The sequence below is a fragment of the Anabrus simplex genome, chromosome 1, assembly GCF_040414725.1.
Source record: "Anabrus simplex isolate iqAnaSimp1 chromosome 1, ASM4041472v1, whole genome shotgun sequence".
Classification (NCBI taxonomy): domain Eukaryota; kingdom Metazoa; phylum Arthropoda; class Insecta; order Orthoptera; family Tettigoniidae; genus Anabrus; species Anabrus simplex.
Window position 1 is genome coordinate 1079170372 of NC_090265.1, and position 12373 is coordinate 1079182744.

Sequence of the window (12373 nt, forward strand, 5' to 3'; positions counted from 1 at the left end):
CTTGTTTAGTATTTCAGCTTCGTTCTTTATTTGCAAGCCTTTCATTGTCATAGAGAATGTTACAGTACAGTATACTGAAACTCAACTAACATCACGGATAACCATATTCTACATTTCCAGTTCTTTTAAAACTGCAAAATAGATTAGTCCATTGGCTGTCTTGAATTCAAGAAGCAGCTTGTAGAAGAAATAAAAAATCAATGGGAAAAGGTGGTATGTATATGATATTTTCATAGTGCTGGAGTATTCTTGTGATACCTACCACATAGTCTAGCCTTCTGCACTCTTTAATTTCCTGCAAATATCAAATGCTGCAGTATTATACAGTTTTATATCTCCATGCTGAATATTCCACAATCTGGCGATCAGAATATACAGGTTTATTCAAAAAGAACTCTCTAGTTTAAACAAATGATTCTGTTTATTGTAAACAGATAATAACGTATAATGTAAAATATGCATAGAACAAACTCTGAAAGTTCCTTGCAACACACAACACATCAGTGTATTCTAATTCTCCCCAAACATCACATAGCATGTCCGTATCCATGGTGGTAATTGTAGTGTTAATGTGATCTCTGAGTTCATTCAAAGTGGCTGATAAAGGCAGTACGAAGACCTATCTTCTACTTAGAGACACAAACAAAATTCACTGGGTGTCAGACCTAAAGTTCTGGGAGATCATGCCATCAGCAAATTACGCTCCGCTGCCATGCATTGCAGGAGAATTTCGTTTAGGTGCTCTAACACAGGGTGATAGAAGTGAGAAGAGGCACTATCCTGTTGGTGAATAAAATCATTGCTGTTGGCCTGTAGCTGAAGCATGAGCCACTGTTGCAACATACCAAGGTACACAATGCCTGTGACTGTAGCTTCCATAAAGAAGTGAGCATACATTTCAGCTTGTGACAGTGCACAGAAAACAGTTATTGTTGATGAGTCACGTTTAAGTATTCAAGAACCGCATGCAGATTTTCAGTGCCTCAAATTCTAATGTTATTGACTGTACCGTTGAGGGTAAAGGTGCACTCGTCATTAAACACTAGGTTGTCCATAAAGTCACCTTGTACTATTTGTTGCTGGAAATCACAGCAAAATTCAGTCCACTGGATGTGATCATTAGGAGTCTGTATCTGCAGCGTTTTCAAACGTTTTGGCTTCATTCGTAGACATTTTCGGACATTTCTCCCAACAGTTGCTTGTGGAAGCTGAAGATGTTGACTTCTCTGATTTGTTGATTTCCATGAGCTTCGTTGAAGACTTGTGCAGATCCATTCTACAGTCTTGTCCAGCACTAATTGTCAACCACTGGATTTCCCTTTGCACAACAGCTTGTTGCCAGGAATAAATTGTCTGTAGCACTTACAAAGTTTTTTCTCCGTTGGTGTTTCTTTATGAAAATTAATTCTTCACCAGCATCTCATGATATTAACTGACTTTGTTTTATGGAACTTCAGGACATAGAATGCTTTCTTCTCTCCGGATGCCATCATTTTGCATTAAAAGCCTCTGATGGCCAAGTATAGTGCCAGTGGTGCATGGGCCTATTCAGATAAAAACTTGTGTAGTATATTAGCCACAAACATCCGTTCATATCGAAACAATATATTCCACATGTTTATCATGATAAAATCACAAAACCAGGGAGATATTTTTTAATAACTGTGTACAATCTTCATCCAAGTTACACCATGTCAGGGTGTTACGTCTATTATATCTACCGTACTTCTTGACATAAGAAATGATTGCCTGAAAAAAAAATTCTAAGGCCGGGGTACAGGCATGACTGCAGGGAAGGAGCATATTATCGTAGAGATCTCTTACCTAGTTAATACATAGAGCAGGGGTTTTCAATTATATTTCCTTGGGGTCGAAACTGATGGTATTATTGCAGTAAAGGGGGGCTCTGGGATCCAAATATTTGGTTGAGTAAGACCATTGGTGGTCTTGCTTACAGTGATTGGTTACTCCGTATAATAATTACAGAGAGAAAGTAAATATGGTATATGTTAGTATCAGTTAACACTGTACTTCCATGCATTTTTAAAATTGGGTTGGGAAAATGAATCATTTCCTCCAAGTCTTGAATATAGAAATCTAAATTAGCTCAAAAGAGTCATACAGCACTGTGAAGTTCATGTACCAATTTTCCTTATCCCTGTAAAAATAGGGGCAAGATTGTTTAAGAGGTAAAATATGTCACTCAAGTAAGAAACCTGCTGGACTGATTCTTCGTCTTTGAGGTAGTTGATGAATTGATGTTTCTGGTTACTATCTTAAACGCAGGGGCGTATTCTCCTTGAATGCAAGGCATTCATTGCATGCGTTATGATAACACAAAGAACTGTCTGATTTACGATTTTAGGTTGTTTCAGGTCAAATATTAACGATTTCATCTCTCAGAAGTTCAAAAGGTCCGCGCAACTGTACTAGTTCCGTTGCGTGATTACGTGTGGTGCTGGTGTAGTCTCGCCGTCTACTCCACTCTCGGAAGAAAGAGACAGCAAATGCAGGAGTTAACGACGTAAGGCATTCAATCTTAAAATTGCATTCAGTGGCAGACGTAGTTCTGAAACCCTCCGAACGATGTCGCTGCAATTGAAACTTTGTCAGAATTTGTCACCCCATACCCGTGCTACCCTCTGCCATCTGTTAGCAACTTGGAGAAAGTCGACATGTTTACAGCGAACGGGACACACAGATTACCCCCTAGCGAGAACCCAACGTGACGAAACTGACCAATGCCACTGGGGTGACTTACCTCCAGTGCTTAAGTTGTGGCTAACTAGTGAGTTAATTCATTGTGTGTTTTGCTGATTAGTGAGTTCATTCTGTGTGTGCTGTTCCTGTGCTATTCTTCGTTTATGGTGTTATTATATTTTGCGCAATGTGGTATTAACGATGGATGAGTCTAAAACGGATATAATTGTAAATCAGTTTGAAAAGCCATTTACTGGCCGTTCGTTTGATGAAAAGATGCAAATAGTTAAAGCCGCGAGACCTCTACCTTCCCTCGTAAATTTCTTCTTCTTAATCTGCTTACCCTCCAGGGTTGGCTTTTCCCTCGGACTCAGCGAGGGATCCCTCCTCTACCGCCTCAAGGGCAGTGTCCTGGAGCTTGAGACTCTGGGTCGGGGATACAACTGGGGAGGATGACCAGTACCTCGCCCAGGCTGCCTCACCTGCTATGCTGAACAGGGGCCTTGCGGGGGATGGGAAGATTGGAAGGGATAGACAAGGAAGAGGGAAGGAAGCGGCCGTGACCTGAAGTTAGGTACCATCCCGGGATTTGCCTGGAGGAGAAGTGGGAAACCACGGAAAACCACTTTGAGGATGGCTGAGGTGGGAATCGAACCCACCTCTACTCAGTTGACCTCCTGAGGCTGAGCGGACCCCATTCCAGCCCTCGTACCACTTTTCAAATTTCGTGGCAGAGCCGGGAAGCGAACCCGGGCCTCCGGGGGTGGCAGCTAATTACATTAACTACTACACCACAGAGGCGGACCATCGTAAATTTAAAAAGAGAAAACAAGAATTGTGTACGCACGTTCAATCCAGAAACTTACAGTAAAACCGTTTGGCTCGAATTCACCTACATGTAATTAGGGTGAGTAGAATTGAAATTTACTTAATACATTGTGTTAACTGCATGGTTACTAGTTGCATGCCTCAGTGGAGATTCCAGGATACGCCACTGCTTAAACGTTGCACGAATTGAGAGAACTTCCGATTTTGTCTGTCAATTCAAAGAAAATGAAAAGTGTGTTTCCTTCATTAAGCCAGCGAACGTTCATTGCTCTCAAATGCGATTTTATTTGACGTAAATAAATATCACGCGAGAACACGTTCACTTCCTTGTGTAAAGTACTTTGTCACTCTAAGACACAACACACAATTACACACATTAGCAAGTGACACTACAACACTTAATAGCGGAGTACCCTGAAGTAGATTCTGATAAGTACAGATATTAACAACACTGACTTGCTCATTATAACATACACTCTCTTGAACTGACTGATAGCTCGATATATACTATATACTGTTTGATCAACCGTCTAGAATTATCGATTTCTGGAAGGGTTCTTACAACACTCTAAATGGAACACACTCGAAACATCAATCGACCAGCTAGTCGAATGGAGTACTCCAGTATCGGATCCAGCTCGAACTTCCGATTACTGTTTACCAGTACACATGGAGATCTCTCCAACATTCTTATTGTCTCTACGTGTGTCTGGATAATAAACCTTACAGTAAGTTTTCAGAACCCTCCATATGTACCAAATAATAGCAGAACACACCTAATATACGAACATTATAGAGTTTTCTACAGCTTTCGACTATACAGATTTTGAGGTTAGACTATACACAATACGTATTTGAGGTTATACAAATTCATAATACAGTACATTTTTACAGGTAAAAGATGTACACTGAATGACAGAGCAAATGCAACACCACGTAGCGAACGATAAATGGGACACGGCGGTGGCGAATGGCCCACTTCGTACCGTGATTTCTCAGCCGACAGTCATTGTAGAACGTGTTGTCGTGTGCCACAGGACACGTGTATAGCTAAGAATGCCAGGCCGCCGTCAACGGAGGCATTTCCAGCAGACAGACGACTTTACGAGGGGTATGGTGATCGGGCTGAGAAGGGCAGGTTGATCGCTTCGTCAAATCGCAGCCGATACCCATAGGGATGTGTCCACGGTGCAGCGCCTGTGGTGAAGATGGTTGGCGCAGGGACATGTGGCACGTGCGAGGGGTCCAGGCGCAGCCCGAGTGACGTCAGCACGCGAGGATCGGCGCATCCGCCGCCAAGCGGTGGCAGCCCCGCACGCCACGTCAACCGCCATTCTTCAGCATGTGCAAGACACCCTGGCTCCAATATCGATCAGAACAATTTCCCGTCGATTGGTTGAAGGAGGCCTGCACTCCCGGCGTCCGCTCAGAAGACTACCATTGACTCCACAGCATAGACGTGCACGCCTGGCATGGTGCCGGGCTAGAGCGACTTGGATGAGGGAACGGCGGAACGTCGTGTTCTCCGATGAGTCACGCTTCTGTTCTGTCAGTGATAGTCACCGCAGACGAGTGTGGCTTCGGCGTGGAGAAAGGTCAAATCCGGCAGTAACTGTGGAGCGCCCTACCGCTAGACAACGCGGCATCATGGTTTGGGGCGCTATTGCGTATGATTCCACGTCACCTCTAGTGCGTATTCAAGGCACGTTAAATGCCCACCGCTACGTGCAGCATGTGCTGCGGCCGGTGGCACTCCCGTACCTTCAGGGGCTGCCCAATGCTCTGTTTCAGCAGGATAATGCCCGCCCACACACTGCTCGCATCTCCCAACAGGCTCTACGAGGTGTACAGATGCTTCCGTGGCCAGCGTACTCTCCGGATCTCTCACCAATCGAACACGTGTGGGATCTCATTGGACGCCGTTTGCAAACTCTGCCCCAGCCTCGTACGGACGACCAACTGTGGCAAATGGTTGACAGAGAATGGAGAACCATCCCTCAGGACACCATCCGCACTCTTATTGACTCTGTACCTCGACGTGTTTCTGCGTGCATCGCCGCTCGCGGTGGTCCTACATCCTACTGAGTCAATGCCGTGTGCATTGTGTAACCTGCATATCGGTTTGAAATAAACATCAATTATTCGTCCGTGCCGTCTCTGTTTTTTTCCCCAACTTTCATCCCTTTCGAACCACTCCTTCTTGGTGTTGCATTTGCTCTGTCAGTCAGTGTATTAGTCATATTAAACATTTAATAAAAGATAATTTAACATCCAATAAAATATAATTAAAATACATTAAACATAATAATTGAAGGTTTTACAACAATTAGGATGTCGTACCTATGACATGTTGTTGTGCTTCACTGATCGCCCGCTAGATGGTGACAGGTGACTACTTGTTCTGACACGGAGGCAGGACGTAACTTGACTCAGCCAGGTCATTTTGTTTTGTTTACATTCTGTCAGCTTTTGGATTGGGAACGAGGCGGCGGAGAAAAGTTAGGTTACAGCCCACGCTCCTTTCCGCAAGGTCTCGGCCCCAGTGAGGCACGCCTTCTCTATTACTTGAGTGTGTAGAAACTCCCAGCGCGAAGGCGACAATTAAGTATCGTATTGTTGATTATGTGCTATTCTTTTGAATTAGTAGGCAATCCGTGCCTTATTGGCATTATTTGGGACAATTCAGTCATGGAAAATGTCCATGTTTCCCAAGAAAACAAACATCAACATGTCTCTCAATAACAAGCCGATTTTGTTTCACGACTTTGTTTTGTTTAACGGCTTGAATTCTTGCACCTTCAGATAATGTTCTATCCTCCAGCTCCCTCAGTAAATGGAATCTCTCTTCATTCTGAATATGTTTATTTGAATTTTGATGCTTTTCTAAGATTTTTTTTTTTCTTGTAATAATTACACCATTTAAAGTCCATTCCTTTTCACCACCAAACAAAACATACGTACAACGAAAAAGCTTCTTGCTTTTGGAACAAGCTGTTAACCTCCCCTGCGAATCATGTGACCTTGCCATGGTGAGGAGGCTTGCGTGTCCCAATGAAGCAGATAGCCGAGCCGCAGGTGCAACCATATCGGATGGGTATCTGTTGATAGACCAGACTAAGGAATGGTTCATCGAAAGGGGGGTAGCAGCCTTTCGGAAGTTGCAAGGGCGGCAGTCTGGATGATTGACTGATATGACCTTGTAATAATACTCAACATGGCTTAGCTGTGTTGATACTGCTACACGGCTGAAAGCAACGGGAAACTACAACCGTAACTAACTCCTGAGGACATGCAGCTCTCTCTATATGAATGATGTACTGATCATGGCTTCCTCCCGGGTAAAATATTCCGGAGGTAAAATAGTCCCCCATTCGGTTCTCCGGGTGGGGAGTACACGAGAGGGGGCGGTCATCAGGAAGATCGATACTGACATTCTGCGAGTCGGAGTGTGGAATGTTAGAAGTTTAAATCATTGTGGTAGGTTAGAGAATCTTAAAAGGGTGATGGATAGACTAAAGTTAGATGTAGTTGTATAAGTGAAGTACGTTGGCACGAAGGAGAGGATTTTTGGTCAGGCGACTACCGATTTATCAACACAAAATCAAACAGGGGAAATGCAGGAGTTGGTTTAATAATGAATAAGAAAATAGTGCAGCGGGTAAGCTACTACGACCAGCATAGTGAAAGAATTATTGTTGTCAAGATAGACACCAAACCAATGCCCACCACATTAGTGCAGGTCTATATGCCTACTAGCTTAGCGTATGATGAGGAAGTCGAAAGAATATATGAAGAGATAGAAGATTTAATGCAATATGTAAAAGGTGACGAGAATCTAATTGTGATGGGAGACTGGAATGCAGTGGTAGGCGAAGGAAGAGAAGGTAATACAGTAGGAGAATTCGGATTGGGACAAAGGAACGAAAGAGGAAGTCGGCTGGTTGAATTCTGCACTGATCATAGTTTAGTCCTTGCCAATACTTGGTTCAAACACCACAAATGACGGCTGTATACGTGGACGAGACCTGGAGACACTGGAAAGTATCAAATAGACTTCATTATGATTAGGCAGAAATTCAGAAACCAGGTGTTGGATTGCAAAATTTTCCCAGGAGCAGGCGTGGACTCTGTCCACAACTTGTTGGTCATGAAATGCCATCTGAAGCTGAAGAAATTGAAGAAAGGAAAGAATGCAAAAAGATGGGATCTAGGCAAGTTGAAAGAAAAGAGTGTGAGGGATTGTTTCAAGGAACGTGTTGCACAAGGACTAAATGAAAAGGCTGAAGGAAACACAATAGAGGAAGAGTGGATAGTCATGAAAAATGAAGTCAGTAGGGTTGCTGAAGAAATGTTAGGAAGGAAGAAAATATCAGCTAAGAATCAGTGGATAACTCAGGAGATACTAGACCTGATTGATGAACGGCAAAAATACAAGAATGCTAGAAAGGAAGAGGGCAGAAAAGAATACAGGCAATTAAAGAATGAAGTGGATAGAAAGTGCAAGGTAGCTAAGGAAGAATGGCTGAAGGAGAAGTGCGTGGATGTTGAAGGTTGTATGGTCCTAGGAAAGGTAGATGCTGCATACAGGAAAATCAAGGAAACCTTTGGAGAAAGGAAATCTAGGTGTAATGAATATTAAGAGCTCAGATGGAAAGCCACTCGTAGGGAAAGAAGACAAAGCAGAAAGATGGCAGGAACATATCCAACAGTTGTATCAAGGTAAAGATGTAGATAATTTGGTTCTGGAACAAGAAGAGGCTGTTGATGCTGATGAAATGGGAGACCCAATTTTGAGGTCAGAGTTTGACAGAGCTGTGAGCGACCTAAATATGAACAAAGAGAGTAGAAGCTTTTGAAATGTGGTGTTACAGAAGAATGCTGAAGGTGAGATGGATAGAATGGATCAAGAATGAAGAGATAGAATCGAATTGGCGAGAGGAGAAGGATTTGGCAAAATTTGATGAGAAGAAGAGATAGAATGATAGGACACATCTTAAGATACCCAGGACTTGTTCAGTTGGTTTTTGAAGGAAGTATAGGTTGTAAGAACGGTAGGGGTAGACCAAGGTATGAATATGACAGGCAGATTAGAGCAGATGTAGAGCAATAGTTATGTAGAAATGAAAAGGTTAGCACATGATAGGGTGGCATGGAGAGCTGCATCAAACCAGTCTATGGACTGATGACTCAACAACACATCATGTATACCAAGAAAATTGAAATTGTCTCACTACTTTACTGTCAAAATACTTAATATCTAAATTAGGTATACATTTTTGTTTTTGGCTTCACATTTCTCTTCATAAGTCCAAGATGAGAATGGTTTACATGTTAAAGAGTTCAAAAGATTCATTAAGTTACCAAAGGGGCCCTACTTCATTCATTATTTTGAACACAACCAACAGAAACTCAAATTTTAATTGGTTATTAAATAACCAATTAAACCATGTCACAAAATAAATGGTAAGATAAATGTAGGTGACAGGACATTCCAACTGCTGAAAATTTTAACATATGAAGTTCTTGACACCTTAATTATGCAAATGGAATTACAGTTCGGCAATTTTGAAAGAATTCAGTTTGTTGAGTTGTTGGATCCATCTCACTTCATAGTTTACAAAGAGAGCTTCCGTACTATAAACTGAACAGTCTTTTGAACATTTACCCCTTTTTCCAATAAAGAAAGATTGGAAAATGAATTGATTAAAATTGATTTGATTAACAACCTTCTGCATTAAAATTCAGTGAAAAGAGGGGTTAATAAGAAACATAACTGAATCTAAAAACTGTGGGTTTTTTTCCTCCACATGATGTAAATATTGTATATTGTGTTGTTTTTATTTCCATCATGTCTCTCTCTTGTTTTTTCATTTGTTCCCTTAAATATTGTATATTGTGTTGTTCTTATTTCCATCATGTCTCTCTTTTGTTTTTTCATTTGTTCCCTTTTTTGGCATATTTTCAGCTTGTATTATGTAAATTAGTTCAACCCCTCCCCTTTTTTCACTGAAGATGGGAGAGTGAGCTGAAACATGTTTGAATTTGATTACGCCATCTAATGATGGAATTATATGATGTATTGAATTAGGAGGATACACTTAATTTTACCTTTGTCAAGTAACCAAAATCGTCATCAGTTTGTAGTATTTTAACATTCAGAAAAATTTCTTGAGAAATTTGAGTTTTTGTTTATACGAGAGTAAAAAGATAATTTTTCTGGTTTTGTAGATGGGATGCCTGAGCAAGAGTCAGGGGCAGATAAAGAAGCAGATGGAATTATTAAAAGCTGAATTAACGGAAGGACAGATTTGTATGACTACTCAAGACATAGAACCTGTTGATAAGAAAATAGAAGACCAGGGTAACAATTATGGGAAAGTGAAGAAGCAGATAGGATTATTAAAAGGAATTGCCAAGAAAGAACAGAAGTATCATAGTCATGAAAATGAACCTATTCAAGATAAGAAAATAATAGAAAATCTGAACAATAACTTGTGGAGTGCGAAGAAATGCAAGGTAATAAAGGATGATTCAGAGTGTGAGATTTTTGAAAGGAAAAGTAAAACTGAGAGAGAGTTGAGGCCTCAGAGGAGCACTTTGGCAAGTTTACATAAGCAGAAGGAATCATTAAAAGCTAATGTTGTCAAAAGAAAACGGAGCCAGGATACACAGAGGGATTGTGGTAAACCTATTGTAAAGAAAGTAGCAAAATGCCAGGGTAACAACAGTGGTCGAATAAAGAAGCGGGTAGGATTATTAAAATATTGTACCAAGAGAGAGCAAAATTGTTTTAGTCATGAAAAGGAACCTGTTCAAGGTAAAGAAATAATAGATGATCAGAGCAGTAGTTGGTGGAGTGCAAAGAAGTGTAAAGTATTAAAGGACGAGTCTCAAAGTGAGGCGTGTGAAAGAGAAAGTAAAATTGAGGGAGAGTTGAGGCCTTGGAGGATTACTCGGACAAGTTCAAATAAGCACAAGGAATCATTAAAAGCTATTGTTGTCAAAAGAAAACAGGTCCAGAATACAAAAAGAGACTGTGATAAACATAAAAAAAGAAGAAAGATACAGAAAGCAGCAACTAGACGGAAGTTTAAAGAAAGTGTAGGCCAAACGAGGAAAAACTGACAGAGAAGCCATCAGTCGTATTAGTGACTCCAAACAGTAATTCAGGTGGCTAAACAAATAGATTAACAGAAGACCATCGAAAATCATTCTCATGTTTTGCTTAAGGACTTTATCTTATAGTAGAAATAAGTAAACTGGCCTTGAGAATATAGTTAATAAAAAAGTTAGTTTTCTTTTATAAACATCCTGAACTAATGGCTATTGTATCTTTTGGTCACCGTGCAGTCGCAGTATGAGAGAATATTTCTTGGTGCAAAAGTGAAGAGAAATACGGAAATTAGTGATTTGTTGGATCTCATAATATTATTTATTTGTATGGTTTTTACACATATACACATTAAAATTGGAAGTGTAGGGCAATCAGGATGGAGGTATAAATGGAACCCTCAGGACATCGTTCAAATTACCCTCAAACTGGTGATTTGGGCACTCTTGGATGATACAAGTTATTTTGTGCTCTTCGGCTCCACTATAACAAATTGTGGAATAGAGTTAACCCCACTTGAGGAGCAACACACATCATCTCCTATAGCCTGTTCATGCATGGATCAGTTGGCACTATGTTGCTTTTGGCAGTTGAGTTCTTAGCTGAGGTTGAGTGAGGTCATTTAGCTGGACTTTGCAAGATCTGGGATCGTTTTTCCACATTTCCTGCCACTTTTCCTTGATCTGAAATGGTTTCAGTTGTTTAATGGAGTCGTCATTTCAAAATAGCTTCCTGGATTTCAAACGCAAGTTTGGTGGATTACACAGTAATGAGCGAGACCACTCTAAGCCTGGCATTACTAAGTAAGACGCTGACAGTGCCTGCATGATGAATGTTCAGATTATTATTTGTGAAGATGAAGTCTTTAAAAAATGGAGTTTTGCAGTAGGTTGGAGAAGGTTTCCTCAGGTTTTGAGGAGCCTTCAGGTTGTCCTGGATGACAAGGAGAGGCACTTGGTGACTCATGTTATGCCACCTCAAACCATTGCTGAGTATTCATCATGCTGCGCTTTTGATACACTAAAATGTGCACCATTTCTGGATCTCCTTGTAAGTTTTTGATAGTTGCTGAGTGCAGGATATGAGATTTCTATTGAGAAGTAATACCGTGTTCCAATGCCAAACAGTCCCATCTTGCATGGTATTTTGCCTATCTGGAACTTGCCCTGCGATGTCAAGGTGTAAAAGCTGGGTGATTCATAACCATCGACAAAAGAGTGGCATCAAGCCTCTGTTTCGCAGAATTAAAGTACTGTTGTCAGGAATCTCTACTTTGTGTATTAGCATGATATTAGTAATTGAATACTTTTGAATCGGAAGTTACAGGAAGCAGACATTTTCTGCAGTTGAAACCCATGGACATACGTGTGAAGCAATGCTTCATGCATTCATGTAATGATACCATCTTTGAATCATATCACTTTGATTTACTCTTACACATCTAGTAACTTTCCTCATTGTTTACCCTTCCTGGTGTGTAGTAAATGTATGAATATAATCAGTTTTTTTTTTTAAATCTTGCCATAGCTAACTTCTATACAGGGTTCACAACAGAATTACAGTGCTTCATTTCTGTTGGTACTACTTTGAATGATATTTTCCATCCTTTGACTTCATTTTGTTCTTGAGAGGATGTGCTATAAGCTAGTTTGTTAATATTTACAATCAGATTAATGGACTACTCTTGTGACATTCAACTTACCTTCATTCTTGTAGATTATTATTATTATTATT

General features: G+C 40.7%; 1 protein-coding gene across 3 annotated transcripts in view; it reads left to right on the top strand.

The window, feature by feature from the left end:
- Positions 1–12373, top strand: part of LOC136858012 (BRISC and BRCA1-A complex member 2) — a 91691-nt gene that overhangs the window by 39065 nt on the left and 40253 nt on the right. For 2 of the 3 annotated variants that reach the window (XM_067137207.2, XM_067137208.2), the window contains exon 3: positions 9757–10044. The exons of the other annotated variant lie outside the window; for it this stretch is intronic. In XM_067137207.2, coding sequence (XP_066993308.1) covers positions 9757–10044 — 288 coding nt within the window. The remainder of the gene's footprint in view (positions 1–9756; positions 10045–12373) is intronic. 3 annotated transcript variants of the gene reach the window in all.